This window comes from Symphodus melops (genome assembly GCF_947650265.1).
Source record: "Symphodus melops genome assembly, chromosome: 22".
In the NCBI taxonomy this organism is placed as follows: domain Eukaryota; kingdom Metazoa; phylum Chordata; class Actinopteri; order Labriformes; family Labridae; genus Symphodus; species Symphodus melops.
Genome location: NC_136712.1, coordinates 2,290,723 through 2,311,518, shown reverse-complemented (window position 1 = coordinate 2,311,518; position 20,796 = coordinate 2,290,723). Strand labels below are relative to the sequence as shown.

The 20,796-nt window shown below is 38.8% G+C and overlaps 1 protein-coding gene across 4 annotated transcripts in view; it reads right to left on the bottom strand.

Moving 5' to 3' along the window:
• Nucleotides 1-484: 484 nt before the first annotated feature.
• The window catches only part of sfmbt2 (Scm like with four mbt domains 2), a 41,282-nt gene continuing 20,970 nt past the window's right edge, over nt 485-20,796 (bottom strand). For all 4 annotated transcript variants that reach the window (XM_079335235.1, XM_079335238.1, XM_079335237.1 and 1 more), the window contains 14 exons: nt 11,761-11,858; nt 11,332-11,433; nt 10,482-10,712; nt 9,781-9,907; nt 9,352-9,465; nt 9,187-9,229; nt 7,706-7,773; nt 5,391-5,533; nt 4,911-5,020; nt 3,546-3,721; nt 3,223-3,392; nt 2,279-2,551; nt 1,764-1,889; nt 485-1,435 (listed from right to left, as the gene is read on the bottom strand). In XM_079335235.1, the coding sequence (XP_079191361.1) occupies nt 1,295-1,435; nt 1,764-1,889; nt 2,279-2,551; nt 3,223-3,392; nt 3,546-3,721; nt 4,911-5,020; nt 5,391-5,533; nt 7,706-7,773; nt 9,187-9,229; nt 9,352-9,465; nt 9,781-9,907; nt 10,482-10,712; nt 11,332-11,433; nt 11,761-11,858 (1,922 nt within the window). In that variant the 3' untranslated portion in view covers nt 485-1,294. The remainder of the gene's footprint in view (nt 1,436-1,763; nt 1,890-2,278; nt 2,552-3,222; nt 3,393-3,545; nt 3,722-4,910; nt 5,021-5,390; nt 5,534-7,705; nt 7,774-9,186; nt 9,230-9,351; nt 9,466-9,780; nt 9,908-10,481; nt 10,713-11,331; nt 11,434-11,760; nt 11,859-20,796) is intronic.

Genomic DNA, 20,796 nt, shown 5'->3' with positions numbered 1-20,796 from the left:
TCCGCCATTGGTGCATGCATGGGCTCGAGAGGCTTGATTGGTTTATAAAACGTGCACCGAGTGCCGACATTGGTCGGTTGGTTTTTTTGTTTATAGCTGCGACAGATGACAGATTTTTTTCGCTTCTTTTTCAGAGAACCTGAGTTATTAATTTCTGTCAGGACCTAAATAAAATTTTAACCAAAGTCTTAAAAAAGTGGATCTGGATAAAAGGGCCTACCTCACCTTTAAAGTTTAAAGGCAGGTTTTTTCCAGATACACTTTTTAAGATTTAGGTTGAAATTGCCTTTAGGTCCTGACAGAAATGCCTCCCTGTCTCTCTGCTCGCTTTCAACACGCACGAGCCCACACTCAAGAATCCAAAGACATGAGGAGACACCCCAAAGATTCCCTGCTTTATATACACGCGTGAAAAAAACCCAGAATCCTAGAATAAGAGTTTCCATGAGCTCAAATACTGCAAAGAAACGTCAAGACAAACACATACAAATCAATAGAAATTTATTTTCTTACTTATCAAAAATATCTGCCGAGCATTTGCATAGATGGACACAGAACAGCTTATATGATTGTTTGGTGTGATCGTAACAAAGAGACGTGAGCGTCAAAGCCCAACGACTTTTTACCTCTGAAGCTGAAATCTAAATAAACTCACGTCCTGCTTTCTGTTTGTGAGATCGCTTCAATGTTTACGGGGTTTGATTGGTTCATTTTAACTTAATACAACTTCAATTTATCTTCACTCAAATAGACACCTCCGCATAAATTAGGATAACAATAAATATTCCAAATATATTACTTCTTGGTTGGTTAAATACTGGTGAATAGATTTTTTCAGGACCAATCAGATCGCACACAAAGGGGGAAACTCTTCAAGGTCACAAATGATCTTTAACTTAAATGCTATAAAGCTCCTCTGTCACAAATAAAATGAGAAAGGAAAAAAAAAAAAAAAAAAAAAAAAGCAAGAAATGTCTCCGGTACAAGTCCTCAGAACGAGCGCGTGGATCCACTCCGATGCGTTTTGTTCAACCAGTGTTCAAGAGCGGGGAAGTCTGTGTCACGTTCTACTCCGACAATAATCCAGGAATGAATCCTACAGCTCCTTCCCTCCTTTAACTCCGCCCGGGTCTTTCTGCAACTGCTCCAAAAAAAATAACAGTTCTTTCTGCGAGTTGAAAAAAAAAAATGTTCCAAAACGTTCCACCAGGAGGCGCCTAATCCAACCGTTCCCAGTCCGCGCACGTCCACCATATTTAGTAAATCCAAGCGCGCCGTCAGTGCCGCTCTGCGATCAGTTGGCGTACTGTCTGTAAAAGGCCACCTTGACGCGCTCTATCTGGTGACAGAGCTTGATGGCGGGGCCGAGCTTCAGGTCCATGCACTCCTGAACGGTGGGCAGAGTGAGCAAGAGCAGCGCCTGGCCGTCGATGTCCTGCACACAACACACAAACAGTGAAGACGCTTTCAGGAAATTCAGTTTAAAAAAGTAGAAAAAGTGCAGTGTGTGTGTGTGTGTGTGTGTGTGTGTGTGTGTGTGTGTGTGTGTGTGTGTGTGTGTGTGTGTGTGTGTGTGTGTGTGTGTGTGTGTGTGTGTGTGTGTGTGTGTGTGTGTGTGTGTGTGTGTGTGTGTGTGTGTGTGTGTGTGTGTGTGTGTGTGTGTGTGTGTGTGTGTGTGTGTGTGTGTGTGTGTGTGTGTGTGGGTGGGTGTGTAGGTGTGTGTGTGTGTGTGTGTGTGTGTGTGTGTGTGTGTGTGTGTGTACCTGTTCCTGGAAGATGTTCGCCAGAGAAGCACAGTCAGTAGAGTTGATGAACTCAACGACCTCGTCTACGCTCCACTCCAAAGGATTTCTGTCCAAAACCAGCTGACCCTCCTCCTCCTCCTCCGCCTGACACACACACACACACACACACACACCAACACACACACTGTAAATGACATTGTCACAAACATCTGTCTGCCTTAATCATTTAATCCCAACACTGATTTAATCCACTGTTGGATTTATCGTTCTCAGTTGAGGCGTAACCCTGCTGTTCATTTTTTTGGTTGTAAAAACATGAATGATTTAAGTGTAAACTAATCTGCCCAGGCTGTTCATCTTCATTTTAACTTTGCAGCTCCAAACGTGCTAAAAGTTCAAAGTTCATTTCCAATGCTAGACATGCTAATGCTAACACTTTCAAATGACCAACAGGTCGTCTTTCTAAACCTTTAAGGTGACTCTTAAACTTGAACCTATCTGTGTGTTCTCTCGGTGTGTGTGTGTGTGTGTACCTGCACGTCTTGACCTGTAGCCGGCTGATATTTGTTGTCCTGGTTGTAGGTGGACAGCGAGCGCGTCGACCTCCTGCGGCCCTCGGGAGCCTCCTGGCTGCTCGTGGTGTTCCCGACGCTGAACGCTCTGCGCAGCGTGGCGGCTCGGCGGGGCCGGCTGCTGGTCACCTCCACCGACGAGGCGTCGGTCTGGTCCTCGCGAGGCTCCGAGCTGGTGCCTTCACTGCCCGACTGCATCGCCATCTCCTCATCCTCCTCTCCTTCGTCGCTGTCCTGAAGGGAGAGGGAAAGCTTGGAGTCAGAGAGGTGAGGCGCTCATCGGGCGTTACAGTCCGCTTTCACCTGCTCTAAAAACATCAACCTGACGCGGACCAGGTTTTACACACTGAATAAAAATAACTAATCGGCCGAACTTTGGGCAAGTTGGAGAATCTTCTTTAACGGACAAACAGTCCCTTTAACACATTTATAATCCCACAGAGGAGGAGATATGTGAGCTGGGCTAAAACTATGGTTTAAGTCTAAAGTGAATGAAATGATTATAAATCATTAGATGTGGATTTATTTCGAGGGATGTGATCCTTTTTTTAAGATTCAGTATTTTTGAGCCAAACTCCAGGCTGCAGGGATTCACTGATGGAAACGTAACGGCTCCATTATCGATCATTTACAAAGATTTTAAGTCGTTTAGCTGGAAGTGCGTGACCTATTTTAAGCAGGTGACTTCTGCTTCTTAAATCAGTTCAACTCACAACAACTTTATTGGATCATATAAAAGTCTAAAAGCTTCATCTGATCTCCCATCCTTCTCGTTCCAAAGACTTTTTGTTCTAAATTAAAAAGCCTGTAACTGCTGAGACCAACACGATAATGTCTGCTCGAGCTGGACGACGAAGAACACGAGGAAGAAGAGACAGAGTGTGCGCAGTGTCGAGCAGGCCAACCTGCGGGGAGCCAGCAGGAGTGTAATCCACAGTGGACGAGCGTCTCTTCTTCTGCACAAAGATGGCTTTCCTCTTCTTCCTGCGGCGCGCCGGCTTGGCCAGCTCCCCCTCCGTCACCTCCTCTCCACCCGCCGGCTTGGACAGCTTCCTCTTCTTGCCGTAGTAATAAGCTGCAGATGCACAGCACATGTTGGAAAAACAATGCATCCCGAAGCAGAGTCCACCTAGTCATCAGAGAAAATTACACACTCTGCAGAGCTTTGATTGGTCTGCTCCTCATAGCTGTGGTGCAGGAAGTGATGCGTTTAATGACACACACTCACTGTATTTGGTTTTGGTCTGGACGGAGCAGTTCTCTGGGCACTTATCGGGGACGAGGACGGGGCTGAAGAGGTTCGGGCAGCACTGCAGCTTCAAACACACCCTGCGGCAGAAGGACGAGATCTGGTCTGCGAGGCGAACGATCCGGATGGTGGAGCGATACGTCTTCCCTTTATATCTATGTAAAGGAGAAGAGAGGAAAGCAGCCACTGTTATTTACCAGATCGATGCATAATTAAAAGGATGTGTCATCTATCTATCACACAGCACTTGACTGTGAACGATGATCACCTGCAGAGTAGCAATGTGAAAATGGGCCGTTTTAATAGAGCAGGTGGGATCGTGTTGAGGATCAGATCTGTAATCTTCCATTTAATGTTGAAGGTCGGGAAAGGTGAGCTGACCCGCAGTGTGCTGAGTCTGCTTCACACTCGGTCTGAAAACGTTCTGCAAAAGTCTGAGGAAGATTTCCTACTAGAATCTTACATTTCTTAGAGTCCATTTAGTCAAGGAAAAAAACACAATTTAAATAAATATACAATTTAAACTTTTAAAAAATTTGAGTTCAGATGGCCGAGCGCACTGGGGTCCAAACGTTTTTTCCTCGCGGGCCCAAATAGTCGTATTAGAATCGCTTCTGTTTCTGTGAAAGCTTTCTGTATTAAGCTCAGCGGTTAGGTCCCTCCGGGCGGCCCGGGTTCAAGTCTGACCTGTGGCTCCATTCCCGTCATGTCATTCCTCCCCTCTCTCCACTGTCCCCCCCGAAAAATATTTAAAAAACAAACAAAAAACCTGCTTCTTAATGTCGGCATGTGTAAATGTCATTTGAACCTCGATGCAGCTTCTCCTCACACCGACTCTGACCCGACACGCAGCGGCAAATGAAGAGTAACTCTTTGTTAAGTTCTCCAAACATTCATGCATGACTGCGATGGCTGTGCAGGTGACTCACTGCATCCCCCTGACTGGCCCATTCTTCCTCACTGCAGCAGGATAAATGGGGACATTTCTGATTAGAAAACACCGAGCATGCAGCCTGGAGCTGTGGAATAATTTGGGCTCTGCGTGCAGCTGGCAGTGAAAGAAAATGTGGACCTCAAATAAACCATTGCTGCTGCTGCAAAAAAAAAAAATATCACATCAAAAATTCAATGGAGGGGCTGCAGTAAGGACTCGCAGGGACAGAGAGGCTCTCATGTGTGACCGGGTTTAAAAGCCACTGGAAAATCCAATTCCAAAACAATGTCTCCAACTATGTGATATAGGTTTGTATGGACTTAATAGAGTGCGTTTGAAAGTTAATAACAGGATGAATAAGTGAGTTTAAAGCCAAATAAAGGTGTCTGCACTTCTTTGTGTTTCCTCACTTGGCTTTGAGGGTCTCCTCCTGACAGTCCCAGCTCTGATCCTCCAGCTCCTGCAGCTCCTTCAGGACGCGTCCGGGCTTGTAGGCGGCGTTAATCAGCATGCTCAGCAGCTGGAGGCAGAAGCAGAGCACAGATTTAACAAAAAAAAAACTAAAACAAAAAAATCTAAATCGAATTGACAGAAGAAGCAGAGAAAATGCTCAAACCTGAAGTAATGAAACAGAAAGGACATCTTTAACATTTTGTGGACACACTCGTACATAAACCGTCTCTGGAGACATTAAGAGGCTGTTTTGCTGAGCTGTGTGTGTGTGTGTGTGTGTAAACATGCTTGATTGACAGCTCCTCACATTAAAACAGAGGCTCTGCAGGTGGTTCACACATCGCTCCCTCCCCCTCCCTCCCTCAATCTGTGCCGCCCCTCCTCTCCCTTTGAACGTGAGGAACTCTTTGATTAAACCTGCTCTTCTCTGTCCCCACCTCTTTCAGGACCAGCGTGCACTTTCCGGGGCCGACGGCCTGCGGCAGCTCTGCGATGCGTCCCTTGTTGAGGTAAGGTCCTGAGAAGCAGCGGTGGTTCACATAGATCTTGGAGCAGCAGTATCTGTTCCCGTTAGCCGAGCCTGTGACGGAGAAAACACCGAATGGTCAACACGCAGAGACACAACAATCAACAGACGTTTGTACGAGATACTAAAATAATCCATGAAGCTTTAGTCTGAAACGTGCGACGTCCCTCAGTCCTCTTCCACTTCGATACACAGATCGTCTTAAGGCAGGAACATGTGATAAAGTTTCCCTAAAACGATCAAGTCAAGTTAGAAGAGCGACTCACCTGTTTACAGCTGCCTTGAACTAAACCATTTTAATTAATCACTCTGCTCTCTAACTTTTTATTCTCTTTATATCCTTACTTCAGTTAATGTAATCTTAATTATTTTGACTTTAACATATTTGGAGTTTTAATAATGTCGTTTTATGAAGCTCTTTGAATCATAATATCATAAATAAATTTGCCTTGTCAATGATGTGATCGATCGCTGGGAGAGAAATAATGAAGAAAATAGATTTGCAGGGTCTTTAACAATGCACTCTTTGTTCTTTGAATGATTCCCATTTTCACTTTTATCGGCCTTTAATTTTATTGATCTGATTGTTTATTGTGAAAAATGCTTCAAATCAGCAGAATGTGACCCTTAGCGTTTTCTCGGCAGAAATGATCATGTGACCCCCTCCCCCTCCCCCTCCCGTCCCTCCGTGTTAAAATAAGGTCGTCTCCTCCATGCTGCTCTCCGCCCTCGCTGCGGCCCCAGAATATCGGCGGCACCTGGAGCTGCACGGCGCCGGCTGAATAGTAATTAGGCGGAGATGATGAATATGCATGAGCGAGTGGGAGGTTTTTTAAAACGAGAACTTGGGATAAAAAAATTAAATAAAAAAAAAAGGGCAAAGGCTCTTCTGGAAACAACGCTCAGCCCACTGCTCTCTTTGTGCTCGTATGCTACATGTTGTTTACAGACAAATGCAACACAAACAGGAAGGGGAAGCTAATCTGCCAGGGTTGCTATGGCTGCGGAAAATCATCCAGAAAAAACTTGTACATAACTTTGCACAGGCTTTAATACAGTGGTGTTGACTTTTCACAGGACTTTTTTTTTCTGTTGATTTTGAGCTTTGGTTTTATTCTGAGCAAAATATTGGACTGCAGACTCACAGGGTGAAGTACCAGGAGAAAGGTCAAACTGATAACACCTGAAAATGTCTTAAGTAAACATCTCCATTCCCCCCTCAAGAGAGGAAACACTCAAGAGAAGGGAAACACTTAGCTTCTTTTTTATTACAATCTTGTTGCCTCTGTGTTTTTTGGCAACAAGAACAAAGTTAAGAAGCTTCTTCATTTATAATCAAGACAGGACTCTACATTTAGTATCATTCAGACCTACATGTAGTAAATCTCTGAAATGAGAGCCTACCAAAAAAAACAAACAAACATCATTTGAGTTCTTTGTTCATATTAGTTTGTCCACTTTTCTGATTCCAGCTCAGACTGGCCACAGTCCCTCCTACTGTCCGACCTCCAGAGCAGCTGCAGGCAAGTGTGAGGGCAGTTTCACGTCTTTAGTTCTTTTAGTGAAAGATGAAGATTTTCTTTCCAGCAGCATTCAGTTCAAAAAACATCATCAGTGTGTTTTTTGTACGCGAGGGAAAAAAAAAAAATGCAAAGAGAGAATCAGCAGCTGGACTGAGAAAGAGACAAGTCGCGTCTTGTTTTGGCTTCCGTTTGTGTTCTGCACACAACACGCCGCTGTGTCACCAGCATGACTTTTACCCGACTGAGATACTGCTATCACTCTGATCTCCTGCATGTCTGCAGACCGCGCTGTCACTCTTTGGTTTCACTGCTGAAGCTTTTCAGAGCTCCTCTCTCTCTCCTTCACTGTATCCCTTTTTGTTCTCATGACAACAGCTGTAAAAGCTGCGATGACTACTTTGAATCCTGAGCTCATAATGTGTGCTTCTATTACATGTTATTGTATTTGTATTGATTTATAGCTTAGTTGTAAATTTAACGGAATATAGATTTAGTGTGCCTACATTTAAATGAAACCAGAAAAGTTACATACTCCTGTTGCAATCTGATCTTGCATGGAAGATAAAAAAAAAACCTCAAACCACAGCCTGGTGGTGTTTCTGTCTCTGAGTGCAGCGGGTGGGTTTCTCTCCGCTCTCGTCACAGCAGCTCATTAGCATTAATTACTGCGGGAAAAATAACGTGTAAGGCAGCTCTTGATTACCTGGATCCACAGCGACGGGCTGGCAGGGGCTGACAGGAATCATCTCCAGCGGCTGCGCTGGAGCCAACCTGCAGGTGGAAAAAAAACAAAACAAAACAAAACTCAATATAGTCAAAGTAATCAATGTAATGATCCCGACTGATGTAATCAGGCAGGAAACAACAGAGCAACCAAACGCTCGCTCATTTAAACCATCAATCTTCACCGCAGAGACTCCAGGCCGGCTCAGATTTAGTGGGTTGGGACGCAGCAGCGAAACAAAGAGGGGGTTATTGATAAAAGGATTCCCCCTGAAGGTGAGCGATGGAGTTCATGATGAGACGAGTGCAGCTCAACACTTCATATTTCTCCCGCTCTGTGACCGCCTCTTCTGGGGGCTGCGCTCTGCAGCCGACGGCCGTGCAACACACAATTCGTCAACAAAATCAATCAGTGCTGCGGGAAAGCAATTTCTGCTCTAAAAAGCCACTGTTTCAATCATAGTGTTTGGAGTGATGGGGGGGGGGGGGGGGTGTCTCAGCTCAAAGGTAGAAAGAAAAGTATTTTTCCAAACGTGCCGAAGCAAAGCAGACTGCAACTGTGGTCGGTTTACAGTGACGGACACGTGGTCGATATTTTGATGTTTAAATTTGCACTTGTCAATCAAAACTTTCGAATCATCCCACTGCAAGAAACTGATCTATTTAATGTCCAATTTGTCTCCGTACCAGTCCGGGCTGCAGCTAATGATAGTTCTAATGTTGAATAATCAGCTGCTTACTTTTTGTAGTTGTAAAGAAATCCTCTAAATGATGCTCGGAGGTAAAAGCTCAAAATGATCCCCCAAAGTTTCCCTTTTCTGGAAGCCCAGAGTGGCTTTCTTTTTTATCTTAATGTAAAAAATACAAATACAGATACTCTCTCTCTCTCTCCCTCATTTCAAACTCTATCCACCTATCTCGAAAGTAAAGGCATAAAAGTCCAAAAATAAACCTCTAAAATGAAAAAAGGAAAGGCAGATATCTCAACACAGCGTGATCATTTAACACCTTTTGTTCGTCATAGATTATTGTGCAGAGCTGCAGATGGAGCGTCTGCTTTAATAAATCCTTAATAATCTCATCTCAGCGTCAAAGATCTGTCATGACTGCTGAAGACGATAAAGGAGGAGTCTTTTCAAAATAAAGCGCCCGTCCCATGGACCGTCCACACGCCTCCTGGTGTCACACTTCATCTAAAGTAAAAACCTAAATGTTGAAATATTTAAGGGTGCTGTGTCTCTGAAACTTGTTTTACTTCAAACAAGTTTCTGTAGTTTGCCACATGTTCTTCTCATTGGCTTTCTAGTTGATGTAACCAGGATGATGCAAACTTCTGGCTCTGTCTACATAAAAGGCCCTGCAACTTGAGTATCAGCTTTAAAAAAATAATAAAAAAAGAGTCCACATGCACCTTTAAAAAGTTCACCTGTGATGAGTCTGATAGATGAATATGTGTCTTACTGTTTCTCTGGCTGCACCACTGCTATCTTCTTTTGCTTCTGGCCTGCAGAACAAAAACAGAGTTTGTATTCAGCTGTCACTCTAAGATAAATATGTGTTTATTTTCTGTGTGTGTGTGTGTGTGTGTGTGTGTGTGTGTGTGTGTGTGTGTGTGTGTGTACGTACAGACAGGTTTGAGAGGAGGGGTCAGAGGGTAAGTGTTTGCCTCGCACCAGCCGACAGGAAAGATGTCCATGGACTCGACGTCTACGATGCACTCTGACAGCGGCTTGGCCACACCTGCAGACAGGTAGACAGAAAAAAGAGAGAGAGAGTGGAGGAGGAGCGAGGAAGCCTTCACACACACTAATACACACACCGTTTCTTCAGAGACACAGCAGGAGTCCTCTTTTATCCTCCAACACTTAATCCATTCTGTGCAAAAAAACACACGCTTTTCACCACACACACTCTCTCTCACACACTCTCTCTCTCACACACACACACACACACACACACACACACACACACACACACACACACACACACACACACACACACACACACACACACACACACACACACACACACACACACACACACACACGTCTATACCTTCCAGTCGGAGCCACAGCAGGCGTCCTCTGACCTGTGTGATCTGAGCCACACACACCTCCGCGGGCCGGTGAGGGTTCACTGCCTCGAGCCACATGTCCTTGACAAAGCCTCTGTTCTGCCAAGTCTGAACACACACACACACACACACACACACACACACACACACACACAGAGAAAGAGAAACAGGAGGAGAAGCGTACAGGAGTGAGAGGGAGGAAAAGTTAACTTACATATAGAATAACGATTTAGTCAAGATGACCTAAAGCAGGACTACGAGACATTTACAGCGACTTAACAAGATTTTCCACAACAAGGCTCCTACTCAAAGAGTCAAAACAGGATTTTTTCAATTTAGCTCAATTTAGGGTCTCAGGATGGGAGACATAATATAACAAATACTGCAGTCTCTCGAGTGTCCACTAGAGGCCGACTCCAACAGAAACAGGGGAAAAGATCGCTGTGAGGGATGTGTGTGAATATGAGCAACTGGGAAAACTTTTATGGCAGACTGTCCTGATTTCTTTTTTTTTTTTTTTAGAAACTTCACAAGTATCTGTGTTTGTATTTGTGTAAACAGCGTGAATGAGCCCTGTCTAACTTAAAACATCAACCCGTTTTTCTGCAGGACCTTTAATTCTGCCCCGGTGACATGCTTAACAAAAGAAACAGGAAGTCTGAGCAGTGTATTTCCTTCTTACATCAGGGAAGCAAGCGTCAGGAGCTGCCTCCGTCCCGCTCTGCTTCAGGTAGTCGGCCCAGTCGAAGTCTGGACCCTCATATCCACGTGGTCGCTCCGGACACACGCCGTTCTTCATACACCACTGGACCGGCAGGATGCCAGGTGAGTGAGAGTGACACACCACAGAGCGAGGTTTAGCATCAGCTGAGAGGTCATCCAGAGTGACCTGGAAGTAGATCTCGTTGTACACCTGAGGAGGGAAACCCAAAACTTCAATACAGAGCATTTAATTATTTACGTCTTTAGTTTAAGGGGAAAGCATAATTCTAAATTAATTTTGATGCTAGAGATGCATGATGGGAAATGTAGGATCCTCTGTTCTGCAATAATATAATAAGTAATGTGTAAATATTAAAACATTTCATAGAAATATTCCTGAAACTAAAGCATTTATGTTGGTGACTTATGAACTGATCGTGTCAGGACATTGAACCTGCTTTCACATAATATGTATTTTTACCTCTCTTAATTAGCAGTTAGGCTTTGATTTAGTTTCTGGTAATTCGCAATGGACGTGGTTTCACTTGATTTTTACCTTTTACATTAGTGAGGCGGGAGGCTAGACAAAGAGGGTGAATGTGTTTGAAATACAAAACAAAATGTTTATTATTTATTGATCCGAGTTAAAATGTTCAGTCATCTCTCCAATAGAGGCCAAAAAGCACACAAATAAACCTGAGTCAGCATTACTGGAGGAAGCTGGGAGGTTAAAAAAAAGAAAAATGAAAAGAAGTAATCCCACTAAAAAGGACAGCTGAGGATTGCTCGGGGGCGGGGTCAGCCGGCTTGTTGTTTTCTGTGTGACTCACCTTGGTGACAGAAACAGGGCAGATCTGAAGCTGCTCCCACGGTGACACCATCTCCAGCTTCATCCCCGCCTTAAAGGAGTGTTTGGGCAGGTCCACGTGGTCCTGACACAGTAAAGTCATCGCGGTTAGACAAATGTGCTCTAATTTGGTTAACACGCACACACGCCACACAATGTGGGTCAGGAGAGCCCTGAACGGTTATTACAATATTGTCAGAAGTGGATGAAAAGTTATCCATTGATCGAGGTAAAGAAGAGGGGGACATAATTTACCTCTTAATTAGAATATAATTATATTCATCTCTGATGGAATTTTTTAGCAAAAGATTTAAAGTTACACACCTGAAATGTGTGATATTTTAGCATGAAGGTTTAGTATCAACACACCATAGAGGTGAAATCTTAAACTGTAGATGAATTTCCGGCTCACCTTAAACACTTCAAGCGGCAGGGGGTCCTTCCTTTCGTCCAGCTGAGCATCCTCCAGAGCTCGCTGCCAGTTGGCGGCGCTCTTCAGAGCCCGGAGAGCTGCAGGGAGGCAACACTGTGAGTGACATACATACCTGTCGTTTTTTTTACATGTATGTATGTATGTTGCTTTTTAATATATTTCGACAGTCATGTCGTTTTTTAGCATTTTTCGACATGGGTAGGTATGGCTTTGTTTACTTTTTTCGACAAAGGTAGGTATGTTTTTTTTACTGTATGTCGTTTTTTTGTATTTTTTGACATAAAAAGGTATGTCGTTTTTTTTCGTATTTTTCGACAAAGGTATGTTGTTTAGTATTTTTCGACATAGGTAGGTATGTCATTTGTTCGTATTTTTCGACATAGGTATGTATGTCGTTTTTTTGCACTTTTCGACATAGGTAGGTATGTCGTTTTTTGATATTTTCGACATGGGTAAGTATGTCGTTTTTTCATTATTTTCGACATGGGTATGTATGTCTTTTTTTCGTATTTTTCGACATAGGTAGGTATGTCGTTTTTTCGTATTTTTCGACATTGGTATGTATGTCGTTCTTTAGCCTTTTTCGACATGGGTATGTATGTTGTTTTTTCGTATTTTTCGACATGGGTATGTATGTCGTTTTTTCGTATTTTTCGACATAGGTATGTATGTCGTTTTTTGATATTTTCGACATGGGTATGTATGTCGTTTTTTGATATTTTCGACATGGGTATGTATGTCGTTTTTTCATATTTTTCGACATGGGTATGTATGTCGTTTTTTGATATTTTCGACATGGGTAAGTATGTCGTTTTTTCATATTTTTTGACATGGGTATGTATGTCGTTTTTTGTATTTTTCGACATAGGTATGTATGTTGTTTTTTTAGCTTTTTTCGACATGGGTAAGTATGTAGTTTCTTTGTATTTTTCGACATGGGTAAGTGTCGTTTTTTCGTATTTTTCGACATAGGTATGTATGTCGTTTTTTTAGCTGTTTTCGACATGGGTATGTATGTCGTTTTTTTGTATTTTTCGACATGGGTAAGTGTCGTTTTTTCGTATTTTTCGACATAGGTATGTATGTCGTTTTTTGATATTTTCGACATGGGTATGTATGTCGTTTTTTTGTATTTTTCGACATGGGTAAGTGTCGTTTTTTCATATTTTTCGACATGGGTATGTATGTCGTTTTTTCGTATTTTTCGACATAGGTATGTATGTCGTTTTTTGATATTTTCGACATGGGTATGTATGTCGTTTTTTCGTATTTTTCGACATAGGTATGTATGTCGTTTTTCAGCTTTTGTCGACATGGGTAAGTATGTCGTTTTTTAGCGTTTTTCGACATAGGTATGTATGTTGTTTTTTAGCTTTTTTCGACATAGGTATGTATGTCGTTTTTTCGTATTTTTCGACATAGGTATGTATGCCGTTTTTTGATATATTCGACATGGGTATGTATGTCGTTTTTTTATATTTTCGACATGCGTAAGTATGTCGTTTTTTCATATTTTTCGACATGGGTATGTTTGTTGTTTTTTTGTATTTTTCGACATTGGTATGTATGTCGTTTTTTAGCTTTTTTCGACATGGGTAAGTATGTCGTTTTTTTGTATTTTTCGACATGGGTAAGTGTCGTTTTTTCATATTTTTCGACATAGGTATGTATGTCGTTTTTTGATATTTTCGACATGGGTATGTATGTCGTTTTTTGATATTTTCGACATGGGTAAGTATGTCGTTTTTTCATATTTTTCGACATAGGTATGTATGTCGTTTTTTGATATTTTCGACATGGGTAAGTATGTCGTTTTTTCATATTTTTCGACATGGGTATGTATGTCGTTTTTTCGTATTTTTCGACATAGGTATGTATGTCGTTTTTTGATATTTTCGACATGGGTATGTATGTCGTTTTTTGTATTTTTCGACATGGGTATGTATGTCGTTTTTTCGTATTTTTCGACATAGGTATGTATGTCGTTTTTTGATATTTTCGACATGGGTAAGTATGTCGTTTTTTGTATTTTTCGACATGGGTAAGTATGTCGTTTTTTTGTATTTTCGACATGGGTATGTATGTCGTTTTTTGTATTTTTCGACATGGGTATGTATGTCGTTTTTTCGTATTTTTCGACATAGGTATGTATGTCGTTTTTTGATATTTTCGACATGGGTAAGTATGTCGTTTTTTGTATTTTTCGACATGGGTAAGTATGTCGTTTTTTTGTATTTTTCGACATGGGTATGTATGTCGTTTTTTCATATTTTTCGTCATCGGTATGTATGCCGTTTTTTGATATATTCGACATGGGTAAGTATGTCGTTTTTTTGTATTTTTCGACATGGGTAAGTGTCGTTTTTTCATATTTTTCGACATGGGTATGTTTGTCGTTTTTTTGTATTTTTCGACATTGGTATGTATGTCGTTTTTTAGCTTTTTTCGACATGGGTAAGTATGTCGTTTTTTTGTATTTTTCGACATGGGTAAGTGTCGTTTTTTCATATTTTTCGACATAGGTATGTATGTCGTTTTTTTCTATTTTTCGACATGGGTATGTATGTCGTATTTTCATATTTTTCGACATGGGTATGTATGTCGTTTTTTTGTATTTTTCGACATAGGTATGTATGTTGTTTTTTTAGCTTTTTTCGACATGGGTAAGTATGTAGTTTCTTTGTATTTTTCGACATGGGTAAGTGTCATTTTTTCATATTTTTCGACATGGGTATGTATGTCGTTTTTCAGCTTTTTTCGACATGGGTAAGTATGTCGTTTTTTAGCTTTTTTCGACATAGGTATGTATGTCGTTTTTTTGTATTTTTTCGACATAGGTATGTATGTCGTTTTTTTAGTTTTTTTCGACATGGGTAAGTATGTCGTTTTTTCATATTTTTCGACATGGGTATGTATGTCGTTTTTTTGTATTTTTCAACATAGGTATGTATGTCGTTTTTTGATATTTTCGACATGGGTAAGTGTCGTTTTTTCATATTTTTTGACATGGGTAAGTATGTCGTTTTTTAACTTTTGTCGACATGGGTAAGTATGTCGTTTTTTCATATTTTTCGACATGGGTATGTATGTCGTTTTTTGATATTTTCGACATGGGTATGTATGTCGTTTTTTTGTATTTTTCGACATAGGTATATATGTCGTTTTTTGATATTTTTCGACATGGGTATGTATGTCGTTTTTTATATTTTCGACATGGGTATGTCGTTTTTTTGTATTTTTCGACATAGGTATATATGTCGTTTTTTGATATTTTCGACATGCGTAAGTATGTTGTTTTTTCATATTTTTCGACATGGGTATGTTTGTCGTTTTTTCGTATTTTTCGTCATCGGTATGTATGCCGTTTTTTGATATATTCGACATGGGTAAGTATGTCGTTTTTTTGTATTTTTCGACATGGGTAAGTGTCGTTCTTTCATATTTTTCGACATAGGTATGTATGTCGTTTTTTGATATTTTCGACATGGGTATGTATGTCGTTTTTTTATATTTTCGACATGCGTAAGTATGTCGTTTTTTCATATTTTTCGACATGGGTATGTTTGTCGTTTTTTTGTATTTTTCGACATTGGTATGTATGTCGTTTTTTAGCTTTTTCGACATGGGTAAGTATGTCGTTTTTTTGTATTTTTCGACATGGGTAAGTGTCGTTTTTTCATATTTTTCGACATAGGTATGTATGTCGTTTTTTGATATTTTCGACATGGGTATGTATGTCGTTTTTTGATATTTTCGACATGGGTAAGTATGTCGTTTTTTCATATTTTTCGACATAGGTATGTATGTCGTTTTTTGATATTTTCGACATGGGTAAGTATGTCGTTTTTTCATATTTTTCGACATGGGTATGTATGTCGTTTTTTCGTATTTTTCGACATAGGTATGTATGTCGTTTTTTGATATTTTCGACATGGGTATGTATGTCGTTTTTTGTATTTTTCGACATGGGTATGTATGTCGTTTTTTCGTATTTTTCGACAGGTATGTATGTCGTTTTTTGATATTTTCGACATGGGTAAGTATGTCGTTTTTTGTATTTTTCGACATGGGTAAGTATGTCGTTTTTTTGTATTTTTCGACATGGGTATGTATGTCGTTTTTTCATATTTTTCGTCATCGGTATGTATGCCGTTTTTTGATATATTCGACATGGGTAAGTATGTCGTTTTTTTGTATTTTTCGACATGGGTAAGTGTCGTTTTTTCATATTTTTCGACATGGGTATGTTTGTCGTTTTTTTGTATTTTTCGACATTGGTATGTATGTCGTTTTTTAGCTTTTTTCGACATGGGTAAGTATGTCGTTTTTTTGTATTTTTCGACATGGGTAAGTGTCGTTTTTTCATATTTTTCGACATAGGTATGTATGTCGTTTTTTTCTATTTTTCGACATGGGTATGTATGTCGTATTTTCATATTTTTCGACATGGGTATGTATGTCGTTTTTTTGTATTTTTCGACATAGGTATGTATGTTGTTTTTTTAGCTTTTTTCGACATGGGTAAGTATGTAGTTTCTTTGTATTTTTCGACATGGGTAAGTGTCATTTTTTCATATTTTTCGACATGGGTATGTATGTCGTTTTTTAGCTTTTTTCGACATAGGTATGTATGTCGTTTTTTTGTATTTTTTCGACATAGGTATGTATGTCGTTTTTTTAGTTTTTTTCGACATGGGTAAGTATGTCGTTTTTTCATATTTTTCGACATGGGTATGTATGTCGTTTTTTTGTATTTTTCAACATAGGTATGTATGTCGTTTTTTGATATTTTCGACATGGGTAAGTGTCGTTTTTTCATATTTTTTGACATGGGTAAGTATGTCGTTTTTTAACTTTTGTCGACATGGGTAAGTATGTCGTTTTTTCATATTTTTCGACATGGGTATGTATGTCGTTTTTTGATATTTTCGACATGGGTATGTATGTCGTTTTTTTGTATTTTTCGACATAGGTATATATGTCGTTTTTTGATATTTTTCGACATGGGTATGTATGTCGTTTTTTATATTTTCGACATGGGTATGTCGTTTTTTTGTATTTTTCGACATAGGTATATATGTCGTTTTTTGATATTTTCGACATGGGTATGTATGTCGTTCTTTCATATTTTTCGACATGTGTATGTCGTTTTTTTATATTTTCGACATGCGTAAGTATGTTGTTTTTTCATATTTTTCGACATGGGTATGTTTGTCGTTTTTTCGTATTTTTCGTCATCGGTATGTATGCCGTTTTTTGATATATTCGACATGGGTAAGTATGTCGTTTTTTTGTATTTTTCGACATGGGTAAGTGTCGTTCTTTCATATTTTTCGACATAGGTATGTATGTCGTTTTTTCGTATTTTTCGACATAGGTATGTATGTCGTTTTTTGATATTTTCGACATGGGTAAGTATGTCGTTTTTTCGTATTTTTCGACATAGGTATGTATGTCGTTTTTTGATATTTTCGACATGGGTATGTATGTCGTTTTTTCATATTTTTCGACATGGGTATGTATGTCGTTTTTTGATATTTTCGACATGGGTAAGTATGTCGTTTTTTCATATTTTTTGACATGGGTATGTATGTCGTTTTTTCGTATTTTTCGACATAGGTATGTATGTCGTTTTTCAGCTTTTGTCGACATGGGTAAGTATGTCGTTTTTTCATATTTTTTGACATGGGTATGTATGTCGTTTTTTCGTATTTTTCGACATAGGTATGTATGTCGTTTTTTAGCCTTTTTCGACATAGGTATGTATGTTGTTTTTTAGCTTTTTTCGACATAGGTATGTATGTCGTTTTTTCGTATTTTTCGACATAGGTATGTATGCCGTTTTTTGATATATTCGACATGGGTAAGTATGTCGTTTTTTTGTATTTTTCGACATGGGTAAGTGTCGTTTTTTCATATTTTTCGACATGGGTATGTATGTCGTTTTTTTATATTTTCGACATGCGTAAGTATGTCGTTTTTTCATATTTTTCGACATGGGTATGTTTGTCGTTTTTTTGTATTTTTCGACATTGGTATGTATGTCGTTTTTTAGCTTTTTTCGACATGGGTAAGTATGTCGTTTTTTTGTATTTTTCGACATGGGTAAGTGTCGTTTTTTCATATTTTTCGACATAGGTATGTATGTCGTTTTTTGATATTTTCGACATGGGTAAGTATGTCGTCTTTTCATATTTTTCGACATGGGTATGTATGTCGTTTTTTCGTATTTTTCGACATAGGTATGTATGTCGTTTTTTGATATTTTCGACATGGGTATGTATGTCGTTTTTTCATATTTTTCGACATGGGTATGTATGTCGTTTTTTCATATTTTCGACATGGGTAAGTATGTCGTTTTTTCATATTTTTTGACATGGGTATGTATGTCGTTTTTTGATATTTTCGACATGGGTAAGTATGTCGTTTTTTGTATTTTTCGACATGGGTAAGTATGTCGTTTTTTTGTATTTTTCGACATGGGTATGTATGTCGTTTTTTGATATATTCGACATGGGTAAGTATGTCGTTTTTTCATATTTTTCGTCATCGGTATGTATGCCGTTTTTTGATATATTCGACATGGGTAAGTATGTCGTTTTTTTGTATTTTTCGACATGGGTAAGTGTCGTTCTTTCATATTTTTCGACATGGGTATGTATGTCGTTTTTTTGTATTTTCGACATGCGTAAGTATGTCGTTTTTTCATATTTTTCGACATGGGTATGTTTGTCGTTTTTTTGTATTTTTCGACATTGGTATGTATGTCGTTTTTTAGCTTTTTTCGACATGGGTAAGTATGTCGTTTTTTTGTATTTTTCGACATGGGTAAGTGTCGTTTTTTCATATTTTTCGACATAGGTATGTATGTCGTTTTTTGATATTTTCGACATGGGTAAGTATGTCGTTTTTTCATATTTTTCGACATGGGTATGTATGTCGTTTTTTCGTATTTTTCGACATAGGTATGTATGTCGTTTTTTGATATTTTCGACATGGGTATGTATGTCGTTTTTTCATATTTTTCGACATAGGTAGGTATGTCGTTTTTTCGTATTTTTCGACATTGGTATGTATGTCGTTCTTTAGCCTTTTTCGACATGGGTATGTATGTCGTTTTTTCGTATTTTTCAACATAGGTATGTATGTCGTTTTTTCATATTTTTCGACATGGGTATGTATGTCATTTTTTGCGTATTTTTCGAAATAGGTATGCATGTCGTTTTTTAGCCTTTTTCGACATAGGTATGTATGTCGTTTTTTAGCTTTTTTCGACATGGGTAAGTATGTCGTTTTTTCATATTTTTCGACATGGGTATGTATCTCGTTTTTTCATATTTTTTCGACATAGGTATGTATGTAGTTTTTTAGCTTTTTTCGACATGGGTATGTATGTCGTTTTTTGATATTTTCGACATGGGTAAGTGTCGTTTTTTCATATTTTTCGACATGGGTATGTATGTCGTTTTTTAGCTTTTTTCGACATGGGTATGTATGTCGTTTTTTAAGTATTTTTCGACATAGGTAGGTATGTCGTTTTTTGATATTTTCGACATGGGTAAGTATGTCGTTTTTTCATATTTTTCGACATGGGGTATGTACAGTATGTCGTTTTTTCGTATTTTTCGACATAGGTAGGTATGTTGTTTTTTGATATTTTCGACATGGGTATGTATGTAGTTTTTTAACTTTTTTCAACATGGGTATGTATGTCGTTTTTTCGTATTTTTCGACATAGGTATGTATGTCGTTTTTTGATATTTTCGACATGGGTATGTATGTCGTTCTTTCATATTTTTCGACATGGGTATGTATGTCGTTTTTTTATATTTTCGACATGCGTAAGTATGTCGTTTTTTCATATTTTTCGACATGCGTAAGTATGTCGTTTTTTCATATTTTTCGACATGGGTATGTTTGTCGTTTTTTTGTATTTTTCGACATGGGTAGGTATGTCGTTTTTTCGTATTTTTGTAAATAGGTATGTATGTCGTTTTTTTATATTTTTCGAAAAAAATATAAATAAACGACATACATACCTATGTTAAAAAATATCAAAAAACGACATACATACCTGTCAAAAAGTACTAAAAATTGACATACATACCTATGTCAAAAAAATATTAAAAAACGACATACATACCCATGTCGAAAAAAAGAAAACGACATGCATACCTATGTCGAAATAATATTAAAAAAACGTCATACATACCCATGTCGAAAAAAAGAAAAAACAACATACATATCTATGTCGGATAAAGTGAAAAAAGAACATACATACCGATGTCGAAAAATACATAAAAACGACATACTTACCCATGTCGAAAATATCAAAAAACTAGATACTTACCCATGTCGAAAATATCAAAAAACGACATACATACCCATGTCGAAAATATCAAAAAACGACATACATACCCATGTCGAAAAATGTAAAAAAACGACATACCTACCTATGTCGAAAAATACAAAAAAACGACATATATACCTGTTGAAAAAAGCTTAAAAACGACATATATACCTATGTCGAAAAACACGAAAAAACGACATACATACCCATGTCAAAAAAAAGAAAAAACGACATACATACCCATGTCGAAAAAAAGAAAAAACGACATACATATATGTCGAAAAAAGTGAAAAAACATGCATACCTATGTCGAAATAATAATAAAAAAACGTCATACATACCCATGTCGAAAAAAAGAAAAAACAACATACATATCTATGTCGAACAAAGTGAAAAAACAACATACATACCTATGCCGAAAAAGTAAAAAACCGACATACCTACCCATGTCGAAAAATACTAAAAAACGACTACATACTCATGTCGAAAAAAAACAACATACATATCTACGTCAAAAAAGTGAAAAAACGACATGCGTACCAATGTCAAAAAATAGTAAAAATTGACATCCCTACTAATGTCGAAAAAAGTGAAAAAAAGACAGATGTCGAAAAATGCAAAAAAAGACATACCTACCCGTGTCGAGAAATATAAAAAAACGACCT